Source organism: Thermobia domestica, chromosome 11 (genome assembly GCF_964235325.1).
Source record: "Thermobia domestica chromosome 11, izTheDome1.hap1.1, whole genome shotgun sequence".
NCBI lineage: Eukaryota > Metazoa > Arthropoda > Insecta > Zygentoma > Lepismatidae > Thermobia > Thermobia domestica.
In genome coordinates, this window is record NC_137464.1 from 111742776 (window position 1) to 111760673 (window position 17898).

Genomic DNA, 17898 nt, shown 5'->3' on the forward strand with positions numbered 1-17898 from the left:
AAGTAGTTCTTGTTGAGTTTGTGAACAACTCTTTCAATTAAGGAGAAAGAGAATCAGATCCGAATAATCTGTGGTTAATCAGATTCGAATAATTAATTATATGTTTTCTAACGTTCCTTTAGGTAAATGGAGGGTATTTTTGACTATATAAAAATGAAATTTTTGTTATGTTGTTGTTCAGCAATACTCAGCGGAGAATGGACTCTGAAGTTCCATTAGGCGGTTAGGCTTTGACATTTATATATTTATTTAGAAAAGATCTGAGTGGGATGGGGAGGGAATAAAAAATCGGCAGCATTTTATGTATATTCTGTAATTAATTACGATAAATATTCAGAAATGCATGTACAAAGCTGTTTTAATTTTCTTAAAAATTATATATATATATTGATGATGTCATATAAAAGATGAAATCATCCGGAAGTTATAATGAAATATGAGTAGGATAGTTATAAAACTATCACAGTATCAAGAAAGTGATTTACAAAAATTAACTAACATTCTAAGCGCTCTAAACTTAATTATTACACAAGGTTCATATATTCATAGGCTCGTAGTTCATTTGTAGCTACTAAGCTATTCAAAAACACAAGCATTCTAAGCATGATGATAATCATAGAAACAATTTTTTTTCTCTCATTTGGACAAAGATAAACATTTCACATTGTACATTTTGAGTGTCTGTGACTCCTTTCTTATAGCACAGAATTCACATCTTACTCTCTTTTCTATAAATTTAGGGCAATGCGCACCGTTAGTCTGCTGCTTGGTACCCTTGCTAAGAGAAAATGAGGACTTCCTCCTCTTTATGGGTTGACTTGTAGTAGGAGATAAGTCTTGCTTTAGTCTCCGTCGTTTTGGTGCTGATGTCTTGCCAGTCGTTAGTAACCCCTCCACCACTTGGCTCTTGAATTGAAAAAGTGGTACCGTTTCGTATAGATCATTGTAGATTATATAAGAGTTCACCAGTATCATTTTAATAAGTGCAAAAAATAGACGATGTCACCCGTTTCTGCTATTTCGATCACCATCATAGATCGAACGCAATATATGAGCTTTGTGTACTCCCCATGTTCATGTTGTAATCTTTCACTACCGTTGGTGCTGACATAGAAACTTTCGTACCATCCTTTTTTTGTACGCTGCATAGTTGTTTCTGTACCATGATAATTGAACAATAAATGGACACATTTGCTATCCTTCTTTTTAAAGTCAGTCAGTCCCTTATCCGAATTTCTGAGATCAAACTCACTTTTCTTCAAAATTTTGTTAGAAGTTAATTTTAGCAGTCTTGAACTATCAGGACATACAGTTCCATATGCGTAGACTTTATTACAGAAGGTTGTTCGCTTTATACCCGGCCATTTTTGACGGGTACTTACTTTAAGAGATATTGTGTCACCAACACCAATCGTGTTCTGTTGGATCCTCAGCATTGAGGACTATCACACGGCATCTCAGCTTTCATTGCAGCAAGCTCCGGCGTAGGACAGGCATGGGAATTTTATCCTACTTCTCGCTGCACACTTTCTATAGATCATTTAGGGTGCGCGGGCGTTGATATTAAAAACTTCGTTTCAACAGTCCAAATGCGAAAAATCCATTGAATTGGCATCTGGGCTTTTCACAGGAATGTCTTCAAACGGATTGACACGAATTCCTAATTCCTCTGCTATTTCCTGATAAAAACGTATTGATGTTCTGGTATGATTCGAAGCCTTGTCCATATGGATCATTACCTGGTTCGCGTCCATTCTATACAATTGTGGGATGTCTTACCGATAGATAGGTGTCAGAATGGATTCTTGAAAGTATCTTTCATTCACGTTCACGTTTTTGTCCACGTTACGTATCAGCAATTTACCCTCATATCCGAATCCCGTAACAGCCATAAAACCACGACGAACAAAGTTGCTGCGGCCTTTGCCGTCAATGTCACGGTATATGGTCGCGCGAATGTAACCATCACCAATGAGATGGACATATTATCCATCCATTGTGACAACTTTCTTCCATTTGGAACCCGCCAGGGACTTTTCATACAGTTTCCTGCAATTCGTCTCACGTTCGGTAATGTGACGCGGCAGCAGATGGTGTACACGGGCCTTCCGCATGGGCCTTCAACCTGAGGCTCTTGCGAATTGTTTTGTTCACAGTTAACGGTGCGAGGTGGAATATGTGGCTCATATCACGTTGTGCGGGGAATTTTCTTGGCACGCCAATCGACGGACCCCTCTTATCACTTCAGATGTCACTTCGTGCAGCCCTTCTTCTTGTGATTTTTTAAATAAGTGAATATTTCGCAAGGGGAGCCTGTTGTGTGTAACGGGGCACCATAGCTTTCGCAGTAGTCACTTGGAGTGTTAACTCATTTTCCCGACACTGTTTCACAATGCGCAGATATGAAAATTTAGTATGGGGAAGGACCATTACATAATCCTCCCAATACCGTTTGATTTTCGGCGCCATTTGATAACACTCACGCAGCTACAAGGTCAAACACAACACTGCTCCCGCCAGCAAACTTATAGTTCCAGCATGATATGCCAGGTGGCAGCAGCGAATCGAAAATGGTCGGATATACAGCGAATAACCTTCTGTAATCTTTAAAAATGAAATGAAATTTTTGAGTTTTACGTTCCACGGTTATGCCGGTTAGGCTAAAGGAGACTGTGATAATGAGAGATGAATGAATGGTGGAATGAAGAAAGTGGGAGGAAACGGGAGAACCCGAGAAAACCCACGCACACGGTGTTTGTCCACCACAAAGTTCACTTGGCGGGAGCAGGGTTTGAACCCGGGACCCTAAACACCAGAAGTGAACGCTCTACCACTGAGCTACCGCGGCCCCTCTGTAATCTTTAGGTGCTCGAAAAGTTCTAACGATGAAAAGTAATTGTCCATTATAATAATGTAATTATTATTATTAAGAAATGAACTCAGATTTTGAACTACGGTGTCCCCTTAAAAAAAATAAATAAAAAAGTGTTTCGTTTTGATTTGTTGTCCAAATTTTGCCTGATAAATGTCAAATTCGTATATATACACACCTGGACATATCGCATTTACACCAAATTTTTTGACCTTTTTATAAGTTTCATCGAATTGTACGGTTTTTACACAGGAGAAACAGTACAATTTCGTTAGTAGGTGAAAATAATCTGAATTCCCTACTGGATACGAAACAAGGACAGAAGCTTGAGAGAACATCCATATTCATAGGGTTTCTGATATTTTTATATCGAAGAATTAATACTTTCATCGTCATTTTCTCGCACCTATAGTCAATAAAGGCATACTTGTGAACTATTTAATATATATCTGTAAAGTATATAATTGACAGACGTACAGATTTCTTGTTTCATGTTTCTAATTTTTACATATGAAGAAGAAAGTATACGCATAATAATACTCAAATAATATGTCGAGTTTGATAAGTAGTGGTGCTTGTGAAAATTTATAAATCGATTTGAAAGCATGAATTGACATTTAAATTAACAAATAAACTGAAACAATAATTTTGTAATGATACTAAACATATACGAATTGGCTACTTGACTGGTGAAATTAGTACAGACATTTCTGTCATGTCATAACGTGTCATATACGCAATATTCTGTTTTAGCCAAGAAAGCAAGACAAGGAAAACTAACCGGGACTAATGGAACTTGAACAAAGAGCTAAATTCTTGAAATATTTACGCTTATGAACTTATTTCTTTATTAGACCTTAGGAAGCATATGAAACGCAATATTTTCGAAGTTCTGCAATAGTTTTGGCAACTATATACATCCAGAACACTATTTCGTGTGATTGAATTGTTGAAAAGAAGAATTTGGTTTAAAGTCTCAAAATAAATATTTCTGCTAAGTTAGAATTCCAATATCCCTCTTGCCCAAAGTCCCGATGGGAGAGCACAATAATAATAATAATAATAATAATAATAATAATCTATCTATTTAAATGCTACAGTAGCAATTAAGAGCGATGAGCTCCAACCTATAACTTTAGCTTTCAAACCTTTGATTTACGGTTATTTGTGATTTCACGTTTATAACAAAGACAAATATTTTTAAAAAGGTGTACTTTAAATAAATTACTTAAAGAGATCTTTTTCACAATGTTTATCCTTTTAAATTATTGTTCAAAGACTTTGCATGTTAATAAGCCTTCTCAGAAATAAATGCAAATAAATTGTGCTGCCATCTCTGGAGTTTTTTAAACTATACGTTTGTAAACGTTTATATGTTTGTGGCAAATCCTTTCGACAGAGATCTCGGAAACTACAGGCTCTAGAAAGATGACGTTTTCACTGATCGATTGCAAATGTTGCGTAGATTGTTCAGCTCTAACTCAATATTTTTAAAAAAAAAACATGGCCATTATTTATTTATTACATTTTTACGGGTACACTGGAAATGTTGACATTAAAAAAAAAAAAAAAAAAAAAAAAACTAAAGCATCATATCCTACCTATCCTACATTCCAACACCATATAATTGTATATAGGAACTGCATATCTCTCAGGTGTTTGTTTCATGGCCAAATTATAATGAAAAACGAAGGATAACCATTTCTCCATCTAATTTGAATCTTTATTGTTTGGAGTGTCTTGCCCAATGAGCACCATATATCACTGACATTCTAATTGTTTGTATGTGTAATGTATTAGCTTATTTTAAAATGTATAAAACGATAATCATGCCTGTTGTTCTGTATGGTTGCGAAATATGGTCTCTTACTCGGAACGAAGAACATAGATTGAAAGTATTTGAGAACAAGATCTGAGACGAATATTCGGAACCAAGAGAAACGGGAATAGGGAATGGCGAAATCTTCATAACGAGGAACTACATAATTTATACGGTTTATCCAACATTGTTAGGGTCATCAAATCTATGAGGCTCAGGTGGGCAGGTCATGTAGCCAGGATGGAAAAAGGAACGAACGCTTTCAAAATCTTAACCGGAAGACCAGCCGGAAAACGACCATTAGGAAGACCTAGGTGCAGATGGGAGTACAATATTAAGATAAATTTCGCAGAAATAGAAATACAAAGTAGAAACTGGATCCAATTGGCTAAGGATAGAAGTTAGTGGAGAGCTTTTGTGAACGCGGCATTGAACCTCTGGGTTCCATAGGCCATAGAGTTACTTAGTTTATGTATTTGCTTATTACATACTGCATGCAAGAAGAAAGAAAACAGATCATACATGAATTAAAAACTGCAACCGGAAGTAGGCTAAAATCTTGCAAACGGTACGAGATATTGAAAAAGTAATCGAAAAAAATCTTCTCTTTACGGTATCTCTTGCCGATTTTTACCAAGACTTCTTTCACTTGTGTCTGCAAAGGGACATGTACAGATGTGAGGAATAACAAGGAGATTCATGCTCATATATGAATGATACGCTGTGTATAGAGCGCAGATTCAGCTAGTAATACAGTAAATAATTTCAATTGTAATACACCACTTTTCAGTTGAGATTACGGTTATTTAATTGCTTAATTTGTTTATTTAAGTTTGAAGTTGCAGTTTATGTTTATTACTTCAACTGTTTGAAAGTGATATTAATACTTCGGACGTTAGTTCGTATCTTTGGAAATCAATTTCAGACAAAGTGGAAAAAGAAGGAAACAATATATAAACACTTCAATTTATAGTAGAAATTTGTGGGTGCATTTAAAACGTCTAAAATTAAGTTTCCAGTGAATAAATCCATCTGACTGCTGTGGATTGTTTGTTTGGAAGGATTAAATCATAAAACTGGAACTTTTAAATCGTAAGTATTGCTGAAATTTAGAAATAATTTTATTTGTTTTTCTTCCTGAAACGATTGTTTGGATATTTGTAAACAGTCATGTCTGTAAGTGTATAACTTAGGAGCTTCATCCCTTTCGTCAACAACTCCGGGAAACAATATCTTAAAAGTTATGTAATATTAAGAAATTTAATTATCACATCAAAATGTGCTCTTTTCCTTTTAAATTCATAGCTGATACCATCAAAGATTAAATTAACACGTAATTAGGGTTATGTGAAACGAATCGATACAGACTTCGGCATTTTGGATGTATTTCATACTAAATAGTGATGTTTGATTATTTCTGTAGCGAGCGTACAAGTATGTTATGCACCATAATGAGTTGTTAAGGTTGTACGAAATAAAAACAACTGCCTTTCAATTAAATCTTCATTATGAGTAAAGTATGCAAGATTTATTCAAAGGCAATAGCATGATGTTATCTTTGTTGAAGTTTGCACGATGTTCGATACCTGGAAGAAGAGCAAATTAAAAATGTATATTAAACGGCATGACAAACATCTTGGCATTTGAAGGTGGCGCTCCAAGTTCCCTTTAAATGATGCTAGCAAATGAGAGGTCTGTGGTATTGCCACGTTTATTTTGTACACATTCACTTCAGTCTATTCCCTGCTACCTGATCGCGCTGTAGTTCGTCTAGTCGCACCCGTTTACCACTTGGCAACGTCGCGTCAGAACTTGCGTTTTATTCGTTTAGCTGAAATGCCAAGATGTTTGTCACATACTTTAGTTTACAAGTTATTTGAATCGCATCACGACGTAATGAATTAAGTAATAAATAAATACGTAATTAAATTTATTAATGTATATTGATGTAAGTTATAAATAATGAATATTAATTTAACAGAAGTGAAGAAAATATATGATGATGGCCTTTGCAAGTTCCACTGAAGTGATTCAATCCTGTCGATTCTGCTTTATTGACTTTATACGAGGGCGAGTCAAAAATTATCTACACTTTTGTCATAACTTTTCTTACATTGCGCACTTTGTCTTCTGTTCTCGCATATTTTATTGTTATACTGTTGTGGTAATGCTGTCAAAGTGTGATCTTAATTCCTCCATTTTTCTTCCTTCTGTTGCAGATATATCATGGCTGCTCCATTAGAAGTTTGCACCAAAGAGGAACAACGAGCAGTGATCCAATTCCTCTGGTCGGAGGGTGTCAAAGGGTCAGGCATTCATCGCTGACTATCATCGCAATATGGGAGAAGTGCACTATCACGTAAAACTTTGTTTTTATGGGTCAAGAAGTTTAAAAGTGGTCGAACAAGTGTAACGCATGAAGAGTGAGCAGGACGACCATCAACCTCCACTACAGATGACAACATTCAGCAAGCTCGAGAGATGGTTCTGGCGAATAGGCAAATCACTATCGATGAGGTAACAGCTGCTTTGAACGTCAGTCATGGCTCTGCCCATCAAATCATCCACGACGAGCTCGGTTTTCGTACTCGTAAAGTCAGATTTAGACGTGCAAAATGCGGTACAAGAGTAGCTTCACGACCAACCAAAAACCTTTTATTTGGAAGGAATACGTAAGCTCGTTGACCGTTGGGCCAAGTGCATTGATAAGGAGGGAGATTACGTAGAAAGATGATGTGCATAGTGTAACCCTAGCTTTATGTAAATAATAACAGATACGCTAAAATTCTGTTATTCTATTTTTTTATTTAGAAATTCTATCAACTAGCTATATTCTACGACACTGTAAGCCAACTCTAATATGTAGAGCTTAATTCAGCAAGCTGTATGTGCCTTACTATCGCATAGAAACTAAACATGCATTGTATCTACTAAACTATTGCATGTAAATAAGGAGCCTGCCTATTATGTTAGAGCAGTTACTATTTTACAAAACAATCAACTATGGAAAATCTACCCTACTACTGTTCTAAAGTACAAGAGTAAATACAATGTACAAGCTAAATTACTTCTACTCCAGAAACTACTACTACTCTCTACTTTGATAATTCTATCTATCTATAAAACTACGATGTATCCATACAACAGTCTACTTACCTCTGACGTCCGTTGAAGGCTGGATCACTCCTTGATTCTTCGGTGTCTCTGGTTTTCGTCTGTAAATAGTAAATATTCTTAATCAGACGTATAATGTTCAATGCTATTTTTGTAAATGTATTATGTTTGAATATGTTAATACAATTGTTCTATTTCAGGAATTTCTATCACAGTTAACTCTTTTATTTATTGTTAATGCTATTTTTTTTTTTTTTTTTTTGGCTCGTTTATACTGTGTTTGTTATATATAATCTCATATTGTTTACAATGGATTTGCGTCTGCTGGTCTGCTGATATTTCGCGCCTTCGCTTACATTATTATGTTTTGTTCAATCACTTCTCATACGACTCGTATTTATTGCTATTCTGCCGACCGGGCGTTATGACCAGACAGTTTCCATTGTGTCAAGCTAGTGCCTAGTAGACATGGATGGCGTTATGGTAGAATTTTGAGACATCTCGATGGCAGTCACGGCTACTCCAGTTCTACGACGCTCGCCTGGTTGCTTGTCACGGGACTGTAACATTATTCATCACACCAAAACGTGGAGCGTTACAAAACCATTCACTTTCGTTAATCATCCATCTCTTTTAGCCTAAAGGATATAACCTTGGATTTTTTTTTTAAGTTAATTTCTCCTGTTCATACTTTTTCGGCGGCTAAAATCTTCGTAATACGTGCCTGCTTCCATTCATTATCGCTATAAGGGAAAAGTATATGGGTACCAGTAAGACGCGAATTTTGGTTACTGGGAGCTGATTTTTTAAAATCAAAAGAAAGTAAGTTATATTCGTAGTGCTAATATGGTGCTCTAATATTTGCAGTCTGGATTATTTGATCTAAAGTAATGTTGTAGTTAGCCCTACAATACTTACCGGCTTATGTAGTACTTTTTAGAAATTCTTGCATAAAATAAAAGATAACTTCTGACCAAAGCATGTACTACTCAATAAATAGTAGTGTTACAGTTTCGGAAATTATGAAGCCAAGGATAATTTGCCGAAACTATAACGCTCTTATTTATTAGATAGTATTGACTTTGGTCAGAAGTTGTCTTTTATCTTATAGTTTAGAAAATTGTAATATATGACAGTGTCAAGCATTGTGAGTAATTATGTTACACCATACATGTATGGTATGTAAAACGTTAACTCTTTACACTAATATACTTTAATATTTGTAGATCTGATTCGCGAAGTGCGAGAAGCTGCGAGGATTCGCGAAGAAGCTTTACTGTCAAGAGTGCGGCTAATGGTTGGCGCGTCTGATGAAGGACGAGGCTCACCGCGCGGTGTGCAGAATTCTCAGCGTTGGGGACACAGTCCACGCCACCAGCAACCACATGAGACAGAGCAGCTGAATGACAATCACAGCGATACTGTAAGTAATACCAGTTACATTTCTGATTATTTAAGTATATATTAGTTTAATTCACTAGTGTGCTAAAACAAATTACACTAGAAGAAAACAGTATTATTAACATTGGTCCGAATTTCAAAACAGGTATGTGATTGTTTCAGTAGTATTTCAGTCTGTTTCATCGTGAGTTAAATGCTGTTTACTTATTGATGTAATTACGTATTAGCTTATAATCCCAAATATTGAATACAGATGTAGGTCCATGTTTATAGAAACGATGTGGAACGCCCGCTAGGAGTGCTGTATTCTCATGGTGAGAATCCGAAGCAGAGCACTCAGGTGGTGAAGGCAGGTGGGTGAAGACTAGCAGACAGTGAAGTGCTTCTATCGTAAAATGCCTTCAAAAGTCACCCCATTCTGGGAGGGTTACGTCTCAGCACTTCCGACATGATACAGCTATAGTGAAATTGCAAAACAGTGTTTCGGTGCAGGGCTTCACCATTTTCAAGAAGGGATTGCCAATGTAATGAAATGCAATAAACGTGCAGCCCCAGAGGAAGTAGGTGTTCGCACAGAGGCAAGAAAACAACATATCCGTCCCAAATGGACAATGGATGCGATTCACCAAGTGCAGCAGATGATCACACATGAGAATCCACCGATACAAAGAGCCGTTGCTAGGACAGTAGGGAGCTCGAAAACAACTGAGGATAATTGCCCAGGATTTACGGCGTAAAGTGAAGTTTAAGCCACATATTCACACACTCACAGCCAAACACATCTGTGAACTCAGGATACATTGGAAACTGCTTTAGGAACGGTTATTTAGCGGGTGACAAGTGGAAATGTGTGGTAATCTTAGATGAGGCCTGGATCTATTTCTCAACTTCCATGTGGGTCCGAACCATGTACTAGCATGCAAAGGATGTAAAGGACTGGGCAAGTTGGGTCCGCCCTTGTTGGGAAATTTTTCCGCGGGGTTTCGTGATGGTTGCCAGTTTTTGCCGCAAAGGAAAACTTCCACTGCAGTAAATTGCGCATAATGTGAAAATTAACGCAGCGTACTATCAACAGCATATTCTAGAGCCATTATATCGGCGGGATATCCCTTTTTTATATGGTGCTGAGATGTCAAAGGTCTTCGTTAAGACAAAGCGTCCAGCCATACGGCTTGTACAACCATGGCGTACATGACTTGCCAAGCGTGTGATACTGGTATCCATGGTATCCGTGCTATCCCATATTCTGATATCCCTGTCAATAGACTTCTGTGCCTTTGGGTTATTCAGCGAGCTGCTTCCTACTGTCATCCGCGCACAGTGCAAGAATTGTGGAAAGTTTGCAAGGGTGAGTGGTTAAAAGTAGATAAGATGTCTCTCAATAGAAGACTTCTCCAATGTAAACTCCTGTATCGGGTAAGCATATATTGCACAACCGTTGGTAAAAACATTGCTTTATACCCTATGGTGACAGTTCCAAAATCGTTTTCATAAACTTGGATCTCTACTTAAAAATTTAGTCAAATGTTTCGGATCTTATATTCTGGAATTTCTTTTTCTCCAGTATGTTTTCCCGAGAAAGTTCTTTATCGGTAACAAATTTAAATAAACTATCCTTAAAAGTCGTATATAAAGCTACATAAAATAAAATGTTGATAGTAAATTAAAAGAATGAAAAGTGCTACTGGACTGAGAATCAAATCAAATATCCGGATTACAGTGCCGGAATGCTCAACCGCTATGCTACTCAGTCCACTTTCTGACCAGCCACAAACACTCATTCTTGAGATACATGGTTAGCCACTCGAATTGCATGGACTGTGCCACAACTTTCAGTGTTAAAGCGCTCACTTTTGGTGCGAGGGTTCTTAATTCGATCCCTTGTCATATCAGATGGATTTTCTCGGGATTCTCTCGTTTCTTGTCAAATTCTTATTCGACCTCTTCTCATTTGTTTACACCTTTGACTTCCATTAATTCTCTGTCTCCTTAAGCTTAAAGAGCGTATTCGTGGTAAATAAATCTGAAAATTTCCATTTTATTTGTATCAGCTTCTATTATGCATAGACAATCCAGTTCCTAAAGTAGTGAAAAACTGTGACGTTGAATTAACTATTATATGACTGATGGAGTAAATAATCCTTTTTTCTCACAGCATATCCTTTATAGATGCGAATTGAATGAAATTCAAAGATTAAATAATGTACGGCTGAATTGTGATTTGAACTATGGTTAACTTGTCAGTACGCGAACTGCTTCACTGTCCAAATTAAGAACTTATAAAAGCTGTTGGACTTCATGGATGAAGAAACGAATTGGAAGAAACAAAATTCTAAACTATTGTCGGTGCTGCAGTTGATGTATATGTTGAATTTTAAAACGAAACTAAAGTTTATTTACTTGTATTTTTGTTACCTTTGTTTTATTATTATGATAAACTTACAAACTAGCTATCACAAAATTTTTATTTGTATTTTTAGAGTTAAAAATATTTCAGTACTCGAAGTACGAACTATGCACGAAATGCTTTGTTTTTGTATTATCAGATATTTAAGCAAGAAATGCAAAAGAAATTGCTAGTATCGTAGTTGTGTTTGTGCTAGTATTGTAGTGTTTTTTCATCAGTTTCAGAGAATCAAACTTAACTCGTTCCTTCGACTGGGATAATAGGATACAAACCAAACCTAGAAAAGCATTTTTTTTTTTTTTTTTTGTTCGAACTAGGTTATAGTTAGATATGTCACGTTATGTTTTATCCGTATGTTTTTCTTCATATTCTTAACTACTTATTCACAATATTACTTCATTTCGTCCTTTTCATGTGTCTTACGAAGTGGTACTCGTATTGCTAGGTTGATGTGACTTTGTTATCCTTACTCTTAAATTTGTTATGCAGCGCTCGAACAGTTTTCTTCTGACCCAAGCGCAAATTCTGAAAACCGTGTGCCCACACATGTTTTGATATTAAATTAGCTAGGCGCAAGACTCGTATTTCCAGTTTAGGGGCCGCGGTGGCTCAGTGGTAGAGCGTTCATCCCTGGTGCTTGGGGTCCCGGGTTCGATCCCAGCCCCCGCCAAGTGAACTTTGTGGTGGATAAACACCGTGTGCGTGGGTTTTCTCGGGGTTCTCCCGTTTCCTCCCACTTTCTTCATTCCACCATTTCATTCATTACTCATCATCACCGTCTCCTTTAGCCTAACCGGCATAACCGTGGACGTAAAACTCAAAGATTTCATTTTTTCGTATTTCCAGTTTCTATGGCGATCAGGTGCTCGGGATTTTTTAAGCCCTGCCCGTATGTATATGGAAAACTCGTGTTGAAGTGAGTAAAGCTCTCAATCAGTGGGTGTGCATCCAATCCCCGATTCTCATTTTTAGATCGGATTTCTGATATTAACAAAATATATTCCTAATACATTTCCTTATGCTTTTTCAAACTAGAGGTGCAGCTTTAAATCAGGATAAGATATTGGTAAAAAAAACTTGATTCACTTTAGAGTTGTATATACATATAAATATAAGAAATTAAGAGGTACTAACCACACTACCACCACTCCAAAAGACATTCGAGAACGGGATAATAAGGCAGGAGTTATCAGTTTAACCTTATACACAAACCAGTGGAAAAGAATCTAGATGATTTCACTTGCTTCCACTATCCCGCTTATTCTTTATACAAATTTGTTGTACTCCCTTGAAGTTTTATTTGGGCAATTAAGAACAGGGAGTGTAACTGCTAAGTATACAAGCTTGCTTTCCATTTTCAACCAAGGAAGAAGTCTGTCAAGATTAGTTTGGATCTTGCAGAAATTGTGCAATCGGTTCTTGCAGTTTTAAAACGTAAATATCCAGTTCTTTTGCACTCTTTGGGCATAGTTATCTTACAACTTTCTCAAGCTTTTTTTTCTTTTCTGTATGTGTAATTTACTCACGTTTTTGTGCTTCTATATGTTTACGTAGCATACTAAGATTCACATTCGTGTTACTTATGTATCTTCCTACTAAAATCTTAAAAAAATCCCATAGATCATCGAAATTTACTGAAGTTTACAAGATCGTGTAACTATCCAGAGGAAAGAAAGAAGGAAAAAACTAAAGAGAGGAAAAAGGGAGACATGAAAAAGTTCTTTCACATTGAAAATAATCGGTTTGAAAATAGTAACACTGTTAAAAAAATGAAGTTTGTCTCCTTTTGACAACCACCTCGTTCGAACATGAAGATGATGATTGATGATTGATTGGAGCATAAGATCCCTAGCACTGAGGCCATATGAAATGGAACCTTAAATTGGAATCCAAACTGCTTCTTGATGTTTTTATCCGAGGCTTGCATACTGGAAATCGAACCCGGACCACTCGTACAGAAAGCATGCGCTTTGTTCACTCGATCGTGTACGAATACTGATATGATTATAATGATGCAAGACTGTAAACTCATGAAATGATTTTAATAATGTGGAAATGGAGTGCAGTTACGACTTTCATTTATGATTTTCAAGTGAACTAGAAAGTTTCTCTGGATGCCTCTGGGAGCAATACAGTACATGTATAATATATATATATATATATATATATATATATATATATGTATGTATGTATGTATGTATGTATCTATTTTTAAATCTTCAAAGTGATGCTCAGTTACACTTGAGACATCATCTGTACATACACCAATATATGCGCCTCAATCTAAGCCATATGCCATCATATACATATTCAATATTTTTTCAGCAGTGCGACTAGTAAGTCAAGATAGTACAGATAAAAGTTCTTCCTTTAAGTCACTACCGTTTTCATATCTCATAAAATAATTGAATAGCTTGACTCTGGCTTCAGTTGACTCATGAAGTTCAATGATAAAAGAAACAAAAAAAATCTTACCATAGAATTTTCCAGACCTCTTACTTCAACATTATCTGCCATTTCAGTAGTTCTTTTCAGTATGATATTGCCCGACATAGGAATTTGTTTCATTTTCTATGCAGTTTGAGCTTTTAAATTTTCACTGACGATATATAGTGCGAGGCTATTTCATACCAACTTTTCATCAACTGGGAACAATTTACATAGAAGAAACTGTATTGTACTTCTATTTTTTTTTTTCATGTACCTTCGTGTTGAAATTATTTCAAAACTTTATTGTGTTTAGGTGAAAATTGTTAAGAATTTTGATACATACCCGGATGTTAGTTTATTGATGTAGATAGTGTGCGCAAGTAGACCTAAAATTGGATCTTAGATCCAGGATGACCTAAGTGATTTAGTTAGATATATGGAAGTGACATTAAATGTCAGATATATATTTAGGAGATACATTAGTTGTGCGAGGAACTCATATGAAGTGATGTTGATGGTCAGATGAATAGATAAAATGTGTGACATTAGTTGTCTCATAGTTTTAATAGTGTTTTATATTTATCAGACTTTCATACTAGAAGCACAAGATCACAATATAATTTCTTGCTCTCCATACCCAGTCACAAATCTGATTCATACTCAAAATCGTTCATAGTAAGTACTACACGCCTCTGGAACAGTTTACCTCAATTAATACACAACGTTTTCACAGTTGCCAAATTTTAAAAAAATCTGTAAATTCCCTTCTCTTAAGTAAAGATAAGGATACTGGTAGTACATGAGACATCTTCGTTTCACCAAATTATTAATAACCCATATATGAACACACAACCAATAAGTAACCTATGTTAATTTGTACAGCTTATATATTCATACTTCTAGTACCGCTATATGCAATATGCAATTTAGGTTTCTCCATGTTATTTTGTTTCCTCTATTGTATATTATTTTCAACTTTTGTTTTGAAGTGTTTAACTATTTTTTTTTACTTAAGTAGTATACTCTTTTTTATGTGGTTCAATACTTTTCTTTTGTAATTGTTAATATTTTCTATGTATTGGTCTTTTATTTATGTATGCACGTGGTTAAGTGCTCGAAGAAGGCTGCAGAGCCTTAACTTCGCCACGTAAAATAAGTCATAAATAAATAAATCAACTCTTGATACGTTTGTTAACAATGTAACTTATGAAGAGATTACACCCTGTTTCATAATTTCGTTCAGTTATCTTCAATGATCGTATGACTTGGGCTGCTTTTCCTTCCAGAGAATGTCGAGTGAATCGTCTATAATTGAACGGTATCCTTATTGTGTAATAACGCGTAAAAAATTTAAAATGGCAGACTTCCATCATTATGTACAGAGAATTAAGAAGATTAATTCTTAGTAACAATTACTTTGAAGTGATCGGATGTTATACAGTCTTCACTATAGTCTCTGCTCTCAGAACTAATTTAAAATACATGTTTTCAAATTATTCTCTTATCCAAATATCTCGACGTAATTGTCCTGATCTCTGTAATATTTTAGTTTTTACTTGTTGCATCAAACTTATATTTTTGTCATATCCCGTTATCATATCTTAAATTTAGCGAGAGTGTGCTTGCTTTTCCGAAAAATTATGCTTTAATAATGGTGCTTGGAACTTCTCAACAATACGAAACTAATACTTTTGTCAGTAATGATCTTACAACTTCATGAACGAGATTCTACAATGCATTACTATGTCATTCGTTACTATTGTCTTATATCCGGCCTGCAAAAGGATCATTTTATGCTGTATGAGCTCGAAAGAGCAAGCAATGAATTGCTTTAGCATACAGTACACTGTATATGTATTTATTACTTCATTATTATAATTCGTATTGGAATCATATATATATATATATATATATATATATATATATATATATGAAAAGTTAACTATTTAATTCAACATTTGCATGAACGTTGTGTTTCTAATGACCTTGTCTTCCAGCATAGTGTTAAAAAAAAAAAAAAAAAAAAAAGGAACTCCCGTGCTACTAGGTAGGTGTATGTACACATACACAAATGATTTGATTACAGCAAATTTATCTTTTTTAACACCTGTTCAACAGTAACTTATATTACATTTACCTAATGTGTATTGTGAGGCACTGTGTAATCGTACAGTCCCTTAAAGATCTTTCTTGTAGCTATATAGTTAGCGAATACGCCTTTGACACGGAAGATATGGATTTGGTTTCTAATGGAACCTCATGTTCGGATTCCACATTAAGCTTTACATCAATGTGTGATGTACGTGGTCTCGGTGAAGAAGAAGAAAAAAAAAACTTTACATGCTAAAGAAACCTATTGTCTGCTACACAAAAACAGTTTTCCTAACCAATGCGTGAAACTACTGTTGCTAAATGACTTTGACAGATGTTTAAATTATAACATATCAGTGCATGTAGTGCTGAAGGGGCTGAAATGCTTCCTTAGTCATTAGAAAACACGAACAGCCAAATAAAAAGAAATTCGTTTATAGAACCTGAGATTAATGTAGACTTCCCTTGATACAAGAGCTAAACTGAAGAGATGTAATCGCGAGGCGTAAACTTAAGTACAACATTCTTAATCGAAACATCAGTTTAAATGCACTAAACTGTTCGAGTTGCCGTTAAAATTAATTATATCACAGTTTTTTCTCTGCTCTTTAATTTTGATCTTATTTTGTCCCTGATAAATGAAGATACATTAGTACATTCACCACCTTACGTATTGTAATAGAATGCAAAAATAAAATTAGAAAACAAAGAGAAAATAACAAGTAACGCATTATCTATTTATAACACTTCTTAAAGCATTTCTTGTATTAAATGATTACTCAACAAAACACTTTGCAATTACTTGAATAATTGGGATGTCTTATAAAAATATAATTTCCATAGTTTTTCGAAAAGAAAGTAGCGGAGCACGAATATGTACACGTATTGCATTTGTTCTCAGAAATGTTCTTGCTCATTTCGTTCACACTGCCACAGAATCATTTTCTACATATTAAAGTACAATCGATTTCCATGATATATATGATATCCCATTCTTTCATAATAAATCTACAATTGTGGGATTTGCTTTACATATAATATCGATACCTCTTGTTTTCCAGCAAGTGTTTTATTTCTTGGAGGATTTGCCTGACGTTGACGACCAAGATATTCTTGAAATACCCTTGTGCACACTTAATTGAAAGTAGAATCCACCGGTAAATCTTAAGTATTATTTTAAAAATGTTATCACGAAGAGCACCACAAATTTTAGCACAAAACACTAAGAAAATTGCATTTATCAGCAGAATGTTTTGTGCACAGAATTTTCTGACACAGTCATCGAAATATGTGCTTACTTGTTATTACAAAGTAAAGATTTAAACGGATTTTTCAAGTGTCTGCTTACGAAAATATCTAATTTCAAGCTCGAATTATTTTGATCTGGTGCTTGCAGCCAATGATGATTTCAGGAGGGGGAGATGAAAGTAGTGGTGCAAGAAAAACTGGTAACCCATGTTGAGCACGATCGGAAATGTGCCTCATGCTCATGGGAGTATTTCGAAGCTCTGAAAGGAATTTGTCCTGCAATCATCACTGCCTGTAACTGTCACTGCATGATATATTAATGCACTAACCGATCACATTTTGCTCTGCAGTGAATAGATCAATATTGTCTTCCTTATTTGCTTTTTGAAACAATTCAGCACAATTTCATCTAAGAATTAACTGTAAAGAATGCATTCTAAATACTTGAATCATTTGGTTACGATTTTATCTTAAAATATTAACACTGGTGTGTTTTTTAATACTCAGTTATAATGG

At 35.4% G+C, this 17898-nt stretch overlaps 1 protein-coding gene across 3 annotated transcripts in view; it reads left to right on the forward strand.

The window, feature by feature from the left end:
- Positions 1 to 17898, forward strand: part of LOC145664359 (uncharacterized) — a 302947-nt gene that overhangs the window by 45356 nt on the left and 239693 nt on the right. For all 3 annotated transcript variants that reach the window (XM_081730996.1, XM_081730993.1, XM_081730995.1), the window contains exon 4: positions 9032 to 9228. In XM_081730996.1, the coding sequence (XP_081587122.1) occupies positions 9032 to 9228 (197 nt within the window). The remainder of the gene's footprint in view (positions 1 to 9031; positions 9229 to 17898) is intronic.